This window comes from Grampus griseus (assembly GCF_964374135.1).
Source record: "Grampus griseus genome assembly, chromosome: 3".
NCBI lineage: Eukaryota > Metazoa > Chordata > Mammalia > Artiodactyla > Delphinidae > Grampus > Grampus griseus.
The window spans coordinates 147,665,515-147,685,836 of record NC_139019.1 but is presented as its reverse complement, the minus strand read 5'-3'; the positions used below and the strand labels follow the sequence as shown (position 1 = coordinate 147,685,836).

Below are 20,322 nucleotides of genomic sequence, written 5' to 3'. Positions count from 1 at the left end.
GTCCTAATAAATCACTTCTTGTCTATCAATCAATCAATCAATCAATCGTGGTAACCAGCAGAACATGTTTATGAATGCTAACTCTCAAAAAACAAATCTTCTCATAAAGGGAGGTAACTACAATGAGACCACTTGAGTTTTTCCTTAAAAGAATTTTGAATATTCCCTTGAATCATATACCTTACACTATACGTTATTAATGGTTATTAGTTTATCCAGTGTTCTTCTTACCAAGAGTATCTTTAATGAGGATTTCAAGCTTCTGTCCCATGTTGGGTCCTCTCTCCTCTCTTGGATTCTGTACTCGGTTTACAATCTCTTGCTTGATGGAGTTGATTACAAACAATAAATTATCTGTAAGACAGAACAGGACAGTTGGAGCATGTCATTAACATGGAAGAATTTACTTTTAATTATGTAATAACAGATACTCAATTAAAAATGAAGAACATATAAGAAAACATTAAGCAGTGATGGGTGTAAGCTTTCTTATCCAAAGAGACTAATAATCAAACGATATGCCACTTTTGATAACAGATTGTAGACATGTATCAATGTCCACTATCCTGTAAGCAATTTGCCCTACTTGTCTTCACAGCTATGACAGTGCCTGGTATATTGACTCATAGGGTCTTAGTAAATGTTTATTAAATAAATCGAACAAAGCCCTTCAAAGACAAAGCTTTAAAAACAAATTTCCCGGGCTTCCCCAGTGCCTCAGTGGTTAAGAATCCTCCTGCCAATGCAGGGGACACGGGTTCGAGCCCTGTTCCGAGAAGATCCCACATGCCGCGGAGCAACTAAGCCCGTGCGCCACAACTACTGAGCCTGCGCTCTAGAGCCTGCGTGCCTAGAGCCCGCGCTCCACAACAAGAGAAGCCACTGCAATGAAAAGCCCGCGCACCGCAACGAAGTGTAGTCCCCCCCACGGCAACTAGAGAAAGCCCGCGCACAGCAACAAAGACCCAACGCAGCCAAAAATAAAATAAATAAATTAAAAAAACAACAACAAATTTCCCCACCTTAAGAAGCTTTAAAAAAAAAAAAGAGCAAAGTTAACCAAAAGTAAATAAGGAGGGAAATAATAAATATAAGAGCAGAAATCAATAAAACAGAACACAAACACACAACAGAGAAAGTTAACAAAGCCAAAAGCTGGTTCTTTGAAAATATCAACAAAATTGATACCCACTCCCACCCTCATCCCCATCTCCAGCTAGACGGCTTGATCACCTCTACCTAGAATGGAAAACGGGTTATCACTTCAGAATACAGCCATTAAAAGGATAATAAGAAAATGCTATGCTAACAAATTCAAAAACTTGGATGAAATGGACAAATTTATTGAAAATGCCACTTCACAAGAAGAAATGGAAAATCTGAACAGCTCATTTCTAATAAAGGAATTGAATTCATCAAAAAGTATTCCCCAAAGAAAATGCAGAGGGCTTTAATGGAAAATTCTATCAAATGCACAATGAAGAAATAAAATTAATTTCATCAAACTTTCAAAAAAAAAGGAAGAAAGATCATGGCTGAATTCATTCTCTAAGCCCAGTATCCTCAAATACCAAAACCTGACAAAGATATTACAAAAAAAGAAAATCACAGACTAATAACCCTCTTGAATATAGATATAAAAATCCTTGACAAAATATTAACAACAGAATCCAACTTAAAATATCGGAATAGAATCTTACAAAATATTTTCAATAGACTCTAATATAAAGAGGAAAATACATCATAACCAAATAGAGTTTATTCCAAGAATGCAAGGTTGGTTTAATAAAAAGTTAGTTAATATAATTCACCATATTAACAGGGGAATATGTGACACATTACCAGAATAAAGGAAAACAATGTGATTGTTCCAATAAATGCAAAAAAAAAAAAGGAAAGAAAATGACAGTATTCAGTATCTATTCATGATAAATGAAACTAGGAAAAGAAGGAAACTTACTCAAAATAATAGAGAGCATCTCATCTACAAAAAAACCTACAGCCAATATCAACTTAAAGGTCAAAGTTTCCCCTGCAAACAAGGCAGTCACCACTTCTATTCAAATGTCTCAGACATTGCAACAAGGCAAGAAAAAGAGTTAAAAGGCATAAAGATCAGAAGGGAATAAATAAAGCCATTTCTATTTGCAGATGATGACTGCTTAAATAGAAAATTCCAGGGCATCTACTGGAATATCTACTACTGGAACTAATAAATTTAGCAAGAAAATAAGGTATAAGAGTAATACACAAAAATTCATTTTATATACTACCAAGAAAGAATTTGAAATTTCAAAAATGAGTCCATTTACAACAGCACCAAAAAACATAAAATACTTAGGAATAAATCTAACAAAAGATGGTCAAGCACTCTACATTGAAAACTATAAAACAAGTCAGAGAGAAATTAAAGAAGACCTAACTAGATGGAAAGAGAAACCAAGTTCATGGATAGGAAGCCTCCATTTTGTTAAGATGATAATTCTCTCCAAATTGATCTACAGATTTAAAGCAATTCCAATCAAAATTTCAAGAAACTTTTTTTGTAAAAAGTGATAAACTGATTCCAAAATTTATATGGTCATGCAAAGGACCTAGAATAGCCAAAACAACTTTGAAAGAACAAAATTAGAAGACTAACAAGGACTAACACTGCCTGACTTTCACAATCTACTATCTACAGTAAGACACTATATATTCACATAAAGATAGTCAAATAGATCAATGAAACAGAATACAGAGTCCAGAAGTAGACCCATACATATAGGATCAACTGATCTGATAAAGGTGCAAAAACAATTAAATGGGGAAAGGAAAGTTCTTTCAATGACTGGTGCTTGATCAACTGGATATTCATATGGGGAAAGAAAATCAACTCTTAGCCTACACCATACATAAGAATTAACCTGAAAAAGATCTCATAAACTTAACTGTAAAACCTAAAACTACATAAATCCTAGGAGAAAATATACAAGAAAATAGAATTTTTGGAGTCGGCAAAGTTTCTAATTAGAACACACAAAAAATGTAAAATATAAAAGGAAAGACTGACAAATTGGACTTCATCAAAATTGAACATTTTTGCTCTTTGGAAGATGTCAGTGAGAAAACAAAAAGGAAATTCAAAGACTAGTATAAAATATTTTCAATACATATATCAGACAAAGAGCCTGTATCTAGAATAAAGAACTTTTAGAAGACAAAATTTTTAAATGGCAAACTATTTTAATAGATACTTCACATATACACACAAAGTATATGAATAGCCAGTAAGTACAGTAAAGATGTTGAATATCATTAATCAAAGCAATATAAATTAAGACCACAATGAGATACTGCCACATACCACCCATTAGGTTGGTTAAAAGTAAGAAGATTGACCGTGCCAAGCGTTGGCAACGATATGGACCAACTAGAACCCTCATACACTGTTTTTGAGAATGTAAAATGGTACAGCTACTTGGAAAACAGTTTGGCGGTTTCCTATACAGCTACTCGTAGGTATTTAACCAAGAGAGATTAAAATATATGTCCACCCAAACACTTGTACGGAAATATTCACAGCAGCTCTGTTACAGCGAAAGCAAACAACCCAAGTATCCATCAATAGGTGAATGGATAAAGAAACTGTAATATATCTAACACAATGGAATACTACTCAGCAATGAAAAGGATTTAACTATTGATATAGATGACATGGAGAAATTTTTTTTTTTTTTTGCGTTACACGGGCCTCTCACTGTTGTGGCCTCTCCCATTGCGGAGCAGAGGCTCCGGACGCACAGGCTCAGCGGCCATGGCTCGCGGGCCCAGCCGCTCCGCGGCATGTGGGATCCTCCCGGACCAGGGCACGAACCCGTGTCCCCTGCAGGTGGACTCTCAACCACTGCGCCACCAGGGAAGCCCGAGAAATTTTAAAATAATTATTCAGAGTGAAAGGAGCCAGGCAAAAAAAGAGAATGTATGGTAGGATTCCATTAATATAAAATTCTGAAAATGTAAACTAATCTACAGTGACAGAAAGCAGATCGGGGCTACTAAGGGATAGGAATGGAGGGAGGGTTAGCTTACAAAGGGGCACTATGAAACTTTTGGAGGTGATCAAAGTGTTCATTATCTTGATTGATTTCACATGTATATACATATGTCCAAACGAACCAAATAATACTCTTTAAATATGTAGAGTTATTGTACTTCAATTATACCTCAATAAAGTTGCAGGGGGGAACACATCACCAATTTCAACACACAGGATTCCTATGGTCTGAAATAAATCTCTACTACTTCAGACACTGCTTTGAAATCAATGATGTGTTATTCCTAACCTTGTAATACTTAGAAGAGACCAATCTAGACTAACATTGAAGCGAGAAGTCAGAAATAACTGGGGGTGGGGGGGTGGGGAGGCAGTTTAAAACTACATGCAGGAACAATATATATAAAACGTGTCAGTAAACAAGGAAAGCACAGCTGACTCCCTAAACCACATGAAACAAGAAATTTATGCTTCTTCTCGAATAACTGAGAGAGAACACCATTTACTCAAATATAACGACATTTACATGCAGGCTGGACTTATGAGAAGCAAATGAGGTTCCCTCATCTTCAACAGGTAAAGTAAATCAGGTCACTTTTTTTTTTTTTTTTTTGCGGTACGCGGGCCTCTCCCTGCTGTGGCCTCTCCTGTTGCGGAGCACAGGCTCCGGACGCGCAGGCCCAGTGGCCATGGCTCACGGGCCCAGTCGCTCCGCGGCATGTGGGATCCTCCCGGAACGGGGCACGAACCCGTGTCCCCTGCATCGGCAGGCGGACTCTCAACCACTGTGCCACCAGGGAAGCCCCAGGTCACTTTTAAAAAGAAAGAAAGAAAAAAAAAAAAAACCCACTGTAAAATCAAAATTGAAACAGAGCAGAACAGCTCTTCTCAACCTGGGCAGTGTCCATGCCAGGCCCTGGGGGGAGGGAGGGCAGAGGTGAAGGGTTCTAACAACATCAAAAACTTCTGGGTGAGGAAGCGGAGGCATCTGGCTCAGAAAGTGAGGCCAAACCTTAAATCTCTAACAGATCCCTCCTGTTTTGATTCCATGTTCATCCAAGAATCTTCCAGTTTTAATTTTCTCATGTAGCTTGCTTAGGGATAAAATATGTCAATCAGGATGAACGTCCAATCCTCTTAGTAGCTTTACTTTTCATTCTGAGTCAACAAATCTACATTTGACTCACGGAGCAGCTTCTTGCGAGCTTTGGTAGAAGGAATCAATAGGAGGAGGAGGTTCGGCAGGATAGGACGGGATGAGTAGGACAGTCCTGGGCCCTGAAGCTAGTCCTTGGAACGGTGCTAGTTGATGACAAATTTAAAAGGATAAGGACAACAGAGTACATTTTTTCATAAAGCTAACTTTACTCTGAAATTATGCCTGTCTCAATTTTCTAATGCTAAAATATTCTACCTTGTATGAAATGACAGTAATTGTAGATGATGTTCCTTTTAATGGCTTCACATGGCAAAATATAAAGCTGGCAACACTATGGTTCCCAAGTCCCAAAATCTTTTTCCGATGTCACCGATTTGTAAATCACAAATTCTAGAAACCATTGGGTCAACAGATAGGTAACAGGGCTTCCCTGGTGGCACAGTGGTTGAGAGTCCGCCTGCCGATGCAGGGGACACGAGTTCATGCCCCAGTTCGGGAAGATCCCACATGTAGCAGAGCAGCTGGGCCCATGAGCCATGGCCGCTGAGCCTGCGCATCTGGAGCCTGTGCTCCGCAACGGGGGAGGCCACAGCAGTGAGAGGCCCGCGTACCGCAAAAAAAAAAAAGATAAGTAACGGATAAAAGTGTTCCACAAAGCAGTAACAGAGTGACTCCCAGATATTTAGAGGAATCAAGGGCACCATTCCCTTGAGAGATGTATCAGAAACTCCGGGAAGAACTTTCAGACTACATGTGGCAAACTACACAGGAGTATCTCATTGCTTCTGAGGTCTTCTAAACCAATAGTCGAAGCTGCTCTTCCCCAGACTGGAGGAGAGAAGCTAGTAAGACAGAAGTGGACGAGAAATAAATGAATGAGAAGATCCTTTTCCTCCATGCTGACTAACTGAGAAGAAAATGCTACCTTTTAAAGACAGGCCTTCAAATGTAAAATAGCTAGCTAGTGGGAAGCAGCCACATAGCACAGGGAGATCAGCTAGGTACTTTGTGACCACCTAGAGGAGTGGGATAGGGAGGGTGGGAGGGAGACGCAAGAGGGAGAAGGAGATATGGGGATGTGTGTATGTGTATAGCTGATTCACTTTGTTGTAAAGCAGAAACTGACACATCATTGTGAATCAATTATACTCCAATAAAGATGTTAAAAAATAAATAAATAAAAAATAAAGACAGGCCTTTCCTACATGAAAATATCTAGAGGCTTTAAGCTAGCTTTGGAAACAAGAAACATTTAAGGCCATCAAAAACTCAATGAGATAGAACAACACATTCAGAAATACACATATTCCTGGCCCTTACCAATTCCCCAATTGTTCCACACCCCAGAATATATTTACATCACAGACAGAAAGCATGTGTGCGTGGGCATGCATGTACATATATACAAATGCAAAAACATATGGCCACACAGATGTACATCATTATGGATAAATTTATTAACTGAGTAACACACAGATATATGCCTACATGTGTCCAGAGAAAAAGAGACCAGAAGGCTCCCAGGAGCTCACCACACTTCCCTGCAGTGTGAGTCAGCTGCGTTCTAAAATGAAGTATGAATGTCCATGACATTGCAATCATATATATACTCACAGAGCTCAAGGTCAAAATGCTTCAATAAGCAAGAACGAATAATAGGAAAATGGGAAGATCTCCATTCCAACAAACCAACTATTGTTTTACCTAATTCATTTACCTTGATTAGAATTCCTGTGTGGTCATTAATAAATAAAACGATCAGTTCCTTTCACAAGTTGTAAACATCACAGTTGGAAATCCTCTTTCTGTCCTCACAAATGGAAACAAGATAACCAAGATAAAGGATTAAGAAAAAACTCCACAACATTTATTGAGCACTTATGTGCCAGACATCATGCTGGACTTAAGAAAACCTCTGGAAACAAATAATAATCGATCATTTAGCCACTGTTCCACTTTCAGATACAATTTAGCCCAAGAGCAACACAGTGAAGAGGACAATTTTAGACGTAAAGGAACATATGAGCTCTTATGCTACCAGGCTTAAGGAAGAGTAACAGAGCAAGGGGAAAAGAAGGGGTGGTTCTTATTACAGAAGATCAAAAGAAGAGCTTTCCAACCCACTAGTTCGTTGTAGAAGGGTTCCAGGTGTATGAGATAATGATCATCTCAGCCCAAAAGGGCCTCCTCCCATCAGCAGCCTACTCTGTTATACTCCAGGATGCCTTAGGGATGATAGTTTTCTGCATGTGCCATGATGTGAAAGATTGGGAAGCACTGATCTAAACCAACGGTTCCCAAATATGTACTAGGATGGTTGCATAAGAGTAATCTGGGGTAGGGGCTTCCCTGGTGGTGCAGTGGTTAAGAATCCGCCTGCCAATGCAGGGGACACAGGTTCGAGCCCTGGTCTGGGAAGATCCCACATGCCGCGGAGCATCTAACCCCATGCGTCACAACTACTGAGCCTGAGCGCTAGAGCTCGCGAGCCACAACTACTGTGCCTGCATGCTACAACTACTGAAGCCCACGTACCTAGAGCCTGTGCTCCACAACAAAAGAAGCCACCGCAATGAGAAGCCCACACACTGCAGCAAAGAGTGGCCCCCACTCGCTGCAACTAGAGAAAGCCCGTGCGCAGCAATGAAGACCCAAAACGTAGCCAAAAATAAATGAATTAAATTAAAAAAAAAAGGGTAATCTGGGGTAATGTTAAAAATATGGATTCCTGGGTTCTACTTGCATAGATTACAGTTCAGAGTATCTGGGGAGAAGCCTAGAAATCTACAGTTTAACATGTACACACCAATGATTCTAATGAACAATCACATTTGTAAAACATGTTTCTAAACTATCCACTCAAAGGTTAAAGTATACATTAGTTAATAAAATTGGCTAACCCAGCACACAACTGTAAAATGGAAGTCAGAGATTACCCATGGTCACAAGAGGTGAGCTCTTTAGGATAGAGGTGAGATTTGGCTTGGCGCGCCACAGACGGACATACTAAGAGAAGGACGTGAATGAGTAAGAGTGAGTATATAGCTTACTGAATGGATGAACAAAAAAGAGGCTGGCCTAAAGCTGGGCAGAATACAGGGAAAGCAAATAACAAAACCAAAGAAAACGAGAGTGGTCAGCAAGGTAAAAGGAAGTTAATCAAATTGTTAAAAGTGTAGGTTTACCATATTCTGTGTTGAGGCCCCATAATTTCACTTTATTAGCTTCATACTGCGCTTTTTTCTTTAACCGACAAGCCCTGTGAAAGGAAGGAGCAATTTAGTTCACTTTTTTTTTTAAAAGGAACATTCAGAATATACTTCTTTTTGCTGCTGTCAGACATTTTCTAATAGCAACCAAAAATCGCTGCCTACTGATGTTTGTATCGAGGGCCTCAATCATCACCCCAAAACATACAATATCATCATTTATCCAAACTGATTTTTTAAAGTTTCAGCATAGATTCAAAAATAAAGCTATGGCTAGTATGCCAAAATAAACAAACAAACACTGACAATACCAAGTGGTGTAGAAGATGTGAATAAGTGTAACCCTCGTATGTTGCTGGAGGGGATGTAAAACAGTACATACAACTACTTCGGAAAACAGTAAATATTGTTTTAATTTACTTCATTACCTTGGAAATAGCTACTCTGGCAGTTTCTTATACAGTTAAACACACACTCCTGGGAATTTACCCAAGAGAAATGCAAACTTATGTTCACATAAACAACTGCAGATGAATGTTTATGGTGACTTTATTCATAATTGCACAAAATTAGAAACCACTCAACTATCCCTCAACCGGTGAACAGATACACTACAGTGTATCACTTCAAAGGACTACTACTATCAATACTCCTCCACACAACAACATTATGAATCTCAAATTCGTCCTGTGCGATATCAAAGCCAGACTCAAAAGGCTGCATATAATACGATTCCATCTATATTCTGGAAAAGGCGCAACTGTAGGAACAGAAAACAGATCGGTGGTTGTGAGGAGTTAGGGGTGAGAGAGGGAGTTCACTTTTACAAAGAGGCATAAGGAAATATTTTAAGGTGATAAAAATGTTCAATATCTTGACTGTGGTTGTGGTTACATAATTGGATATGTTTGTCAAAACTCACAGAAGGATACACTGAAAGTGAAGAATTTATCAAGTAAATTATACCTCAATAAAAAAACGTGACTTACTGCAAAACAAACAAAAAATAAAGAGCTATGATAAAATTTTTCCTTTTTATACTATAAGGCGCTTGAGTTCATTCACCTCTCCCCTTTAAAAACTTCTTCCATGAAGCATAAATACCATCATTTACTTTCAAGGGAAAAATTATAATACTCTCATTGTAGTATTTATAAAAGTATATTTCTGAAAAAAGGGCCGAGGGCCATCTCCTCTATGAAAGCTCACTGAAGTCTAACCTCACCTCCTAGACTTCAATCACATGAGTAAACATTACCATTTACCTGGAAGCCAGCTTATTTTTTTCCTTCCTTGACCTTGGCCGGGCTGTTAAGGGAAGCTCACTGACTGGAGTCAGATCACTAATCACCTTATTCAGTTTCCGTAGTTCATTGCCTATCTGGAGTAGTTTTTTAGGATTTGGAGTCAGGTCTTCCACATCCGTTCTCCGTGACTTCTTTACTGCATATTTTCCTATAGATGGTTTAAAAGAAGTTTAAGTGAGATCATTTTATTTAACAAGAGATACATTTTATATAGCCATATGTAAAAATCCATCTCTCCCCTCGTCCCTTTTCTTTTTTCAGAGGTCTCAGCATGTGAACAACCTACGCTAGAAGGGCTGGCCTCCTCTCCTTCCCACTTTGTGATGGCAAGAAATGGGGGTAATAGAGCACAACTCCAGCCTTTTCCCAAACCTTCTCCACCTTAAGGTTTCTAGCCCTGGTATGATGGATTCTTAATTATCTGTATGGAAGTAATAAGCATCTCAAACCTCAGGACTGGAGTCCAAGTTCACCTGCACACAAAAATCAGGGCTAGGGTACAGTATATGGTCAGCAACGAATTTGGAAATTTTACCCAAACCAAGACATTTACGCTGCTATGACTGAAAATTTGTCAGACATATATATTCCTGTGTTGGACCCAAAAGTCCAACAAATAAGGATTGCCTTTTCAGAAACCACGTCTTCAGTTAGTTTGATAAATAACATTACAGAAGACTCAAGAAGACTTTCCCTACCACTGCAGGCAAGAGGAATGGCTCTGTCCTCTGAACTACAATACCCTGAACAACTTTCCTAGTACTCACTACATGCTACCTGGACCTATTTTTTGGACCCATCTTTTCACTTCTGGTAGAAAATTAATCTGAAGTCAAAAACTAGGCCTTTATTCACTGAAAGATAATAGAGTACAGACCTGGGTGCCAGTGGAAAGGGAAAATGAGGCACAAATATACTTCTGATACAACTTCTGTGTCAAAAATGCTTAGCAACTTATATCTGTAGCATGAGCAACTACTAAACTGTTTACTGAGTCCAAGCCTACTAGTGCCCCTCACCTTCTCAGTACAGACTTTGGATTAAGGTAAAAACATCTGTGCAGAAGAAATTCTACTCAATTACATCCTCCTGGGTTCACAAATCAAAATCTGGCCTACCTAAGATTATAAGCCTCTCCTGACTCTTACTATTCAATTCTTCCTGCTCCATTCCTTTTCTCCGCAATTGTTCTTCCTTTCTTTCCTTTCCCTCCTCTTTTCTCTCCACCACCGTTTTGATTCCAATCTCCCTGTTTATATTTAGGCCTGGAGATTGGACAAAAATGAAAGACAGAGATGCTAGAGCCCATTCTCTTCTTCCCCAACCCTTCTTGCTTATGGCAACTGTGACAGGTCAGGAATCAGCAGGCTCTTGGGTCATTTCCTGGGTAGGATATATAGAACAAGAAGTGACTACAAATCATTTTTACACAAGCTTTCCTCCCTGTTTAGGTGATGGCTCTCAATACTGATAAACGCTATTTGTGAATGAAGAGCAGTCATAGCAAATACAGCAGCTCTACTGTTCTAGACTCTCCAATTTGCTAGGAAGGGTTGAATACCTACATATAATGTATAATGATTAAGCATTATGGTTTACTATCTCTATTTAAAAGTGACATGAAATATCCAGGACTGATGGTTACACCAAGACTTATCATGGTGATCATGGTGCATGCAAATGTCAGATCACAATGTAATACACCTGAAACTGATATAATATTGCACATCACCTATATTTCAATAACAAGAGAAAGGAAGGGAGGGAGGGAGGGAACATACATGATCACAATCCCCTCTTACCATGATGTAAGCCATTTTTCTGATACATGTTACTTGGCAAGGTATCTCTGTTCCATTCAGATGGCCTTAGCATCCTCTCTTGCTGTGATGGTGTGAGTTGTTCACTATACTCCCAGAAGTACCTTCTTTTACCTCTCTTCCGAGAGGTAATTGAAGTCATCTCCTTCAAATCTTCCACAGAATCATTTTCATAGCCTTAAAAAAAGAAAGCCCCCCGCCCCGATTTTAAGTTCCGTACATTTCAATAAACCAATCAGGACAAACAAAAAGATCCCCTCTATTTACCATCTGACACATTTCCTTTCATCAAAAAACAGTATTAACATGTCAAAGATAATAAACCAAATCTATAAAATAACTTTTAATATAGAAATCTCTAATTCAAAATATTTAGAGACTAATAAACAGAGATAACTACACTGTTTACCTTCCTTAGGTTTCTCTTTGGTTAGTATATGACACTTTCTTTTTGTATCTTCACATGAGATTGAGAGAATGAAATACAGCCACAGGAAAACAAACAACCCAATCAAAAAATGGGCAGAGGGGCTTCCCTGGTGGTGCAGTGGTTGAGGGTCGGCCTGCCGATGCAGGGGACATGGGTTCGTGCCCCGGTCCGGGAGGTCCCACATGCTGTGGAGCGGCTGGGCCTGTGGGCCATGGCCGCTGAGCCTGCGCGTCTGGAGCCTGTGCTCCGCAACGGGAGAGGCCACAGCAGTGAGGCGCCCGCGTACCGCCAAAAAAAAAAGAAAAAAAAAGAAAGGGCAGAAGACCTAAATAGACATTTCTCCAAAGAAGACATGCAGATAGCCAACAGGCACGTGAAAAGATGCTCAATATCGCTAATTATCAGAGAAGTGCAAATCAAAACCACAATGAGGTATCACCTCACACCAGTCAGAATGGCCATCATTAAAAAGTCCACAAACAATAAATACTGGAGAGGGTGTGGAGAAAAGGGAACCCTCCTACACTGTTGGTAGGAATGTAAATTGGTGCAGCCACTATGGAGAACAGTATGGAGGTTCCTTAAAAAACTAAATATAGAGTTGTCATAGGATCCAGCAATCCCACTCCTGGGCATATACCCGGAGAAAACTCTAACTCAAAAATACACATGCACCCCAATGTTCATAGCAGCACTATTTACAACAGACAAGACTTGGAAGCAACCTAAATGTCCACAGACAGATGAATGGATAAAGAAGATGTGGTGTGTATATATATATATATGTATACACACACACACACACACACACACACACACATACACACACACACACACACACACCAGAATACTACTCAGCCATAAAAAAGAATGAAATAATGCCATTTGCAGCAACATGGATGGACCTAGAGATTATCGTATTAAGTGAAGTCAGACAGAGAAAGAAAAATAAGTATCATATGATATCACTTATATGTGGAGTCTAAAATATGATACAAATGAAGTTATTTATAAAATAGAAACAGACTCACAGACATAGAAAACAAACCTATGCTTACCAAAGGGGAACGTGGTGGGAGGGATAAATTAGGAGTTTGGGATTAGCAGATACAAACTACTATATATAAAATAGATAAACAGCAAGTTCCTACAGTATAGCACAAGGAACTATATACAATATCTTGTAATAACCTATAATGAAAAAGAATATATATATGTATAACTGAATCACTTTGCTGTACACCAGAAACTAACACAACATTATGTAAATCAACTATATTTCAATTAAAAAAAAAGAAATACAGGCACAGAAATGTTAAAAAGTACCATTAATTAACGGTACTTAGACACTATACAATTATTTTTAATGTCTTCCGTCTAATATTTATGCATCTGAAACATCCCCAGACAGAAAGCTGTGTGCATTTCTGGGAAGGTATCCTATGAAGCAGAATGCTGTGAGGTAGCAGTGGTTTTCTTCCTACTTCCCACAATACGCTTTTTGTAAAAGTACAAAAATGACAGTTCTCACACAGGCTATTCAAATAAAAACTTATATGCCTATTCTAACTAATATTTTATTGGAAGCAATTTGCATTTACTTCACTTTTTAAGAAGTTATTTTCCCTACTAATAGGAAGTTTCAGAAAATACTTAATTCTGAGCTGCTAGAACTACTGGTCAGACCCAATACAGAATAACCTATAAATCTAAAATACCCTCAGAGCATGCCCATCTTAGAGATTACTCCACCTAATTAGTACTAGGTACCTGGGGCAATGGAGATGGGCTGTGCACGGGGTGTATACAGCCCTAAACCTAAGGTAGCAAGGAAAAACTGGATGGCAATGGCCAAGCAAAATGACCATTTTCCCTCCTAAAAACATGACTCCTCTGGAACTGACACTAAGAAAGTGATGACATCTGGACATTTTGGAAATAAAAATCGAATTTTAGAATTTTGCCAGGTTTTCTTCACATTAAGAGTTAATTAGGAACATGATTCCATTTATTCGACATTGTGGGAAAGGCAAAAGTACAGGGACAAAGTGGTTGCCAGAGGTTGGGGGTGGAGGGAGAGGCTGACTATAAAGGAACGGGAGGGAAATCTGGGGGGTGATCAAACTATTCCGTACCTTGATTGTGGTGGTGGTGGTTTCATGATTACATGCACTCGTCAAGACTCAAAGAAGTGTACACTTAAAGAGGGGTGAATTTTACTGTTATGCCTCGATAAACATGACCTTTGAAAAAAGAATCAATTCAGAGAGCAGAATGATTTCGAGGCAACAGTAAAGACAAGCTTTTGTAGCACTGCTGGCTTAACAGCATTAAAATGCTCATGTAGTACTTTAAAACAAATTAAAAAAACACAAACAAAACAACAACATGGCAAGCAGTGTGACAGAGAACCTTAGTTCTTCTTAAGAAATGAGGCACAGACTACCCTGGTGGCACAGTGGTTGAGAATCCGCCTGCCAATGCAGGCAACACGGGTTTGAGCCCTGGTCCGGGAAGATCCCACATGCCGTGGAGCAACTAAGCCTGCAAACCACAACTACTGAGCCTGCATGCCACAACTACTGAAGCCCGTGCATCCTAGAGCCCACATGCTGCAACTACTGAGCCCACGCACCTAGAGCCTGTGCTCCACAACAAGAGAAACCACTGCATGAGAAGCCCGTGCACCACAACAAAGAGTAGCCCCCGCTTGCCGCAACTAAAGAAAAGCCCGCATGCAGTAACGAAGACCCAACGCAGCCAAAAATACAATTTAAATAAATAAATAAGAAATGAGGCACAAGTGACACAATCATTTTTGGAAATCTGATTTTTAAAAATTCTGTTAGATACATAAAGTAATATTTTTTTATTTACTTGTGTTAATGTATCACTTTAAATTAAAGGACTTTATCTTATTCCAGTTATCAACCTAGCTTTGGAAAAGGTGCAAGGGCTACATGCTTCTGCCAGAAATGGCCTTTTTAAAAAGGCCTTTGCTCCATGAGGCCAAGCTAAAATTACTGGCTCACAGAGACTACCCTAGTATGGCTGGGAACACCTCAACACAGGCAGCACCAACCAAAACACTCCCATCTTCCTATCAATGTCAAGAACTGGTGTCCCAAGTCTATCCCGGCCCAAAGTATAAGGTAAACATTTTTACATACAGCTCCCTCAGGCAACCCATCCCCTGACACTTTATTTGATATGCTCCCTCAGTGGCCTAGATTTCTGGCAAAACACTTTCTCTCTCATTTAATGTACTCACATATTTCACTCACAGATGTTTCATTTGAGGCTTCTAAGAACTGGGTAGGAAGAGGTTATTAACCCTATTTACACAAAGAAACATGCTCAATGGAGGGTTTAAGTGATTTGGCAGAGCTGGGACTGGCTCAGGCCCCATGACTCCAGCTCCAAATGGGCTTCCCGCTTTGCCTGTGCCTATCTAGTTAAATGGTCTAAACAGATTTTTTCCCCCACATATATTCCACGTTAAATCCAAAGAGTCATTAGGATTTGGATTTCTTCTCTCCCACCCAAATTAATAACCAGTTTTATTTACTTACGTATGTTCAGCATTTTCCCAAAAAAAGTATTTAAGGGTTATCAGTTTTCTTTGACCTAATATTTTAATATTTTCTAATAGCATACACCATGAACTCACAATAACACACATACACACAATGGATTTGTTAAAGTCATCTGCCTTTCAATACAGAGACTACTGTGATCAAGTAGAATGCATGAAAATTATATTCCCAGATCACTGGTCTTGCATTTAAGGTGATTAAATATTTCTTGAAGTGTGTTCTGAGGAACACTATTACTATAAAATGTCTTCAATCCCAAGTGAGTTCTGTGATCAAATAAATTTTAAGAAATTCTTGTCCTGAATCTTTCTCTTGCCAAGTCACAGTACACATAAGATCAGAAGACTGAGAAATCATGACAGTAAATAAACCCACTCAACTCTAAGTTGCATGAAGATAAGGATCATGTCTATTTTGTTCATCTCTGCATAGCCAAAAATTAGTACACACAGTGCCTAACACAAAAATAGGCACCCACACACACAATTTTTTTTTAACAAATCAATGATTTGTTTAATGTAACATTTCCCATGGAGCCTTTTCCATTTTCTTTTCATTTGATGGATCACCATATTGATCTAACTCATTCCTTCCTGACACAGTTACCAAAACGTAGTCAAAAAGGCCTAAAATTCTGATCACACGTCTTTGGTTAGTGCAGATTACTGCCATTAAGCTGGTAAAGTCAATCATGAAAATCCTTAGTAGGGATTACAAAATAAACTCTCATTCTGGGGGCCTAATTCTTAGCCTTACAACCATGTAATTCCATGACCCCAAACAGTTGTAGCCTGTCCACAGAATAGGCTCTATTAAAACTTGGGAGCAAGTCCAGAGTAGGGACTGAAACTCCATTTTACACCTTTCCTGGAGCTTTGTAGGCTCAGGCACTGTTGTAGCCAACTGCCAAGAAACAGCATCAAGGGAGCTAGTCATCACAAAAGGGCCTTTGTAAACTGCTGCAAATTAAACCAATCAACCCACTCTGAAGAAACTATAACTATCCCACTTTTCTGCTTCAAAGAATTTCTTCTTGCCTCTCACCAATAACTCACATTTGTATTCTTAAAGTCACTTGTTTAGCTCTTTCTTCCAAGAAGAAGGGAAATTTTCATTAGCAAATGAGAATAAGCCCCCAAAATACCATAAAATATCATTGATTTGTGGATAAGGCATGTCATTTGTTGACATTTGTGAGAAGTGTCCAAGTAATACTAACCAAAGAGGTTTTACTTCAAGTCAACTGGAAGTGAGTGAATTAAATGCCATCCAAATATTCAGTATTGTTAAATAGTGCCAATAAGAGGGGTTCACCCTGACAAATGCCAGCTAACACATCTCTGTTTAAAGCACTGTTGGTTGCTTAACACCAACAAACTCACAAATCAGGGCTCTCCCGCCCCACCCCCGACAAGAGTCAAAAGGCTGAGAAAATGGAAATGAGGGTCAACTTATCAAGTGGTTTCTTTTCATGGACCTACTCATCTCTCAACACATTTATCCTTGTGAAATCAAGTCAAAAGATCAAGGATGACTGGAGTTAAAAGTCAAAGAAAAGCAGGAATTCCCTGGCAATCCAGTGGTTAAGACTCCACGCTCTCATTGTCGAGGCCCAGGTTCAATCCATGGTCAGGGAACTAAGATCCCACCAAAAAAAAAAAAAAGTCAAAGAAAAGCAAAACTACAACCAGAAGTGGAATAAACAGTATAGTCCTTGCCTGCCTTGCTTGGTGATAGTGGGATTTACCGACTCCCTCAGATTTATATATTCCTTTTAGCACCAGCCAGTAAAGGCATTTTCTTCCCCATACTTTCCACTTCCTAGTTATCACCCTAGTTATCACTCCTTGTCTCAACCCTTACCCTCCCTCCTACCCTAATTCTAAATATGGGACTCAAAACAATAGGACTGACCTGTCAGGTTTTAAGGACCACTCATGGAGAGCACTTTGGTCTCCCTATGGGAGGGAGCTATATAACTTACTGCTAACTGCAAAGACAGTTTGAAACACCTCAAAGCAGATTTCATTAACTTGTTGAGAGAGAAGTTTTCCTGCTAAGTAGAAAAGACCATTGTTCTGTCTAGACTATACTGAGTGCTAAAGTAAGCCAAAGAAAAGGCATAAACCCTTTTCCTCCACCTTTTCCTTACTTGAAAATCCACTCAAGTCAAACAACTTAATTGTCTCAAATGCATAAATCTAAGCATTTGTGCAATAGAAAGATTTCACTAAGAGGAAAGTCTCTGGGCAATAATATGCTTCACTGGCTACAATATAGCTACTATGGCTGAAAAACCTTTCTGAAAATTAAATACCAATGTTTATACTGGCTGAAATTCCAACAATGAAAGGGCTCTCTTTGACAATTTATATTTTTCTTAATAACTTGGTCTTTTATGTAGAAGTTATAGTGCCAATATTATGTTTGAAGAAAATAACTTTCGCTTAAATGTGAAGATCTTCACTTCTTTGTGCATTTAACTGTGTGCCACTTGGCAACACCATTTTCATAAATAAACTGCACAAGCCAACAGTGGCAAAAGCCCAACCATGTACATGCTGAAGTGAACCAGTTCCCCACAGGTTTCATTTTCTTTCTCCCTTTTTTTTATATGCACTGTATATAAATAGAGCAGAGACTCCTTCATGCTCATTAAATTACAGCATGTATTTTTCTTCAGTGGAAAAATACTGTGCAAATGACAGATGCAGCAGACACAAAGAAAAAGCTCTCTTTTACCTTATTCATTAAGTAGGCTTTGTTGGTTATTAGGGATGAGTAATATAAACCATCATTGCTTGGTTCACCATTCTAGGGACTCCAAACATACCTCAATTATAACAGAGGGACACAGGCAGAAATAGGAATATTTTTTAAACCAATCAATTTTGGCATCTTTGCACAGCTGCTCAAGACAGTAACAAATCAGATCACTTAACATAAGATAAACTAAGAAGAAGCCCTCGAGGAATCAGCATATGAACTACACATGAGCAAGAGTGATTATTTTAGAGCTGTTTCAATAGATAAAAGCAATTACATATCCAAGTCAAGATACTAAGTCATTTAATCCCCAAACTAAGACAAAGAAAGCAACCACAGCAAAACTTTCTATTTCAAGAGAGTAGCAAAAAGTCAATTCAGTAAGCCTCCAAGCACTACAATACCTGGTTCAGAGAAAGTGTCACTGATGTCATCATCCTTGTCATCTTCATAATCCTCTTCCTCTTCTTCCTCTTCCTCGTTTTCAGAAAGTTCGTGCTCGCTGCCAAATCCTTCATCATGGTCCTCATCGTCAACATCTTCCTCGTCCTCCTCCTCTTCTTCAGGACTGCATTTGGTTGGCTGTTCACCCAAGTTGTCAGAGACAAAAAGGGAATAATTGTGCTCTTCTTTTTTCTGGGATGAATCTGAGACCGATGTGCTGGCAGAAAGGCTGCTACTCTCTCCTGCTGCAATAGACACAGGCCCCTCCTGGGGCAGGGGACTGAGTAATAGTTCCTGGGTTTCTTTAAAAGGCAAAGCTGGAGTGGCATGGCCCTGCAGAGGCTCCGTCCCTTTTTTCTCTGGTCTTTTGGCTACGGCACCACAGTAGCAGGTGTTCTCCTTTGCTGCATCTGCATGAACCTGGCTCAGTAGAGGCCGGCTCTGCTGCACTGGGTTGATCTTTACCTTTGCCTTTTTCACATAGTCTTTACATTCAACATGAAAGTTCACTTTTTCATTATGATACATGTTGGTCTTCACCATGATTTGTGTGCTTGAAGTGGGTTTACTTGCTTTTTGGACACAGTCTGACAAAGGGACCTCAGCCTGAAGAGTCTTAGAAGAACACACAGGAGCAGCTGCTCTACTTGCGATCTTTTTACCAGGGAATGATGAGGGCAAGGGATTTTGTTTGACACTGAAAAGTGAATCAGGGTAATAAAGGGAATCAGAAACAGACTGAGAGTCCTCGCTATTAAGCTGGGCCAAAGTTGGAGTTTTACTTATGACCTCTTCATCTTGGTAAGGGCTAGAAAAGTCATCGAGACCCAAGTAATCCACTTCTTTTGTTCCCCAGATGTCACAGCTGGTTAGTTTGGTGTACTTCGTTAAGTCTTCACAGTATGTATCCCACTGTTCCCAGTTTGAGGTTAAAGTACCCTCGTTATCCAGGACATCTGTGAAAGACTCCAGATTTTCAATGTCTTTGCAGTCCTCCAAAGAAAGGAAGTTGTCTCTAGGATTTTGCTGGTAGTTCATCTCTCTATCCTGAGAAAGGTTTAAAAAAATATATAAATCACATACTGTAACTGAGGAAAGAATTATTTACCTCCATCCTCACTTTCATGCATCAAACTGATAAATCAGTACTCAACCTCTGGTCTGCTTTTACGATAAACACTACTTACATGACACTCTACCATTCCATTTAATATCATTTCCTCGGGCAAGGAAAAAAAAAAAAGGGAAAATATGTCCCCTGAGAAACTTAGGTATGGTTCAGGGCTCTTGAACTTCACTGTAAACACTCTTCCCGAAAAAAAGTTTACATTTCCTGATCTTTAACTTAGAAGGATTTTGGGACCTTCTCAGAAACAAGCTTCAGTTATAAAGCAAATAACAAAGGCCTTACCTTCATCACAGAATATGTCTTCCTAAGTGAGAATTTAAACATAGAGGTGAAGAGCAATCCAAAGAGAGGTGCAACTCAGCCACAGAAAGATAAAATCTTTGGTAAGACCTCGTAATAACTCTTGGGCATGGGAAAGTACTTTAA

General features: G+C 39.2%; 1 protein-coding gene across 1 annotated transcript in view; it reads right to left on the bottom strand.

The window, feature by feature from the left end:
- Nucleotides 1-19,933, bottom strand: part of CREBRF (CREB3 regulatory factor) — a 32,075-nt gene extending 12,142 nt beyond the window's left edge. The window contains exons 1-5 of the mRNA XM_082650681.1: nt 18,728-19,933; nt 11,514-11,708; nt 9,670-9,859; nt 8,381-8,454; nt 232-354 (exon numbers count right to left, since the gene is read on the bottom strand). Coding sequence (XP_082506807.1) covers nt 232-354; nt 8,381-8,454; nt 9,670-9,859; nt 11,514-11,708; nt 18,728-19,805 — 1,660 coding nt within the window. The 5' untranslated portion in view covers nt 19,806-19,933. The remainder of the gene's footprint in view (nt 1-231; nt 355-8,380; nt 8,455-9,669; nt 9,860-11,513; nt 11,709-18,727) is intronic.
- Nucleotides 19,934-20,322: the final 389 nt, after the last annotated feature.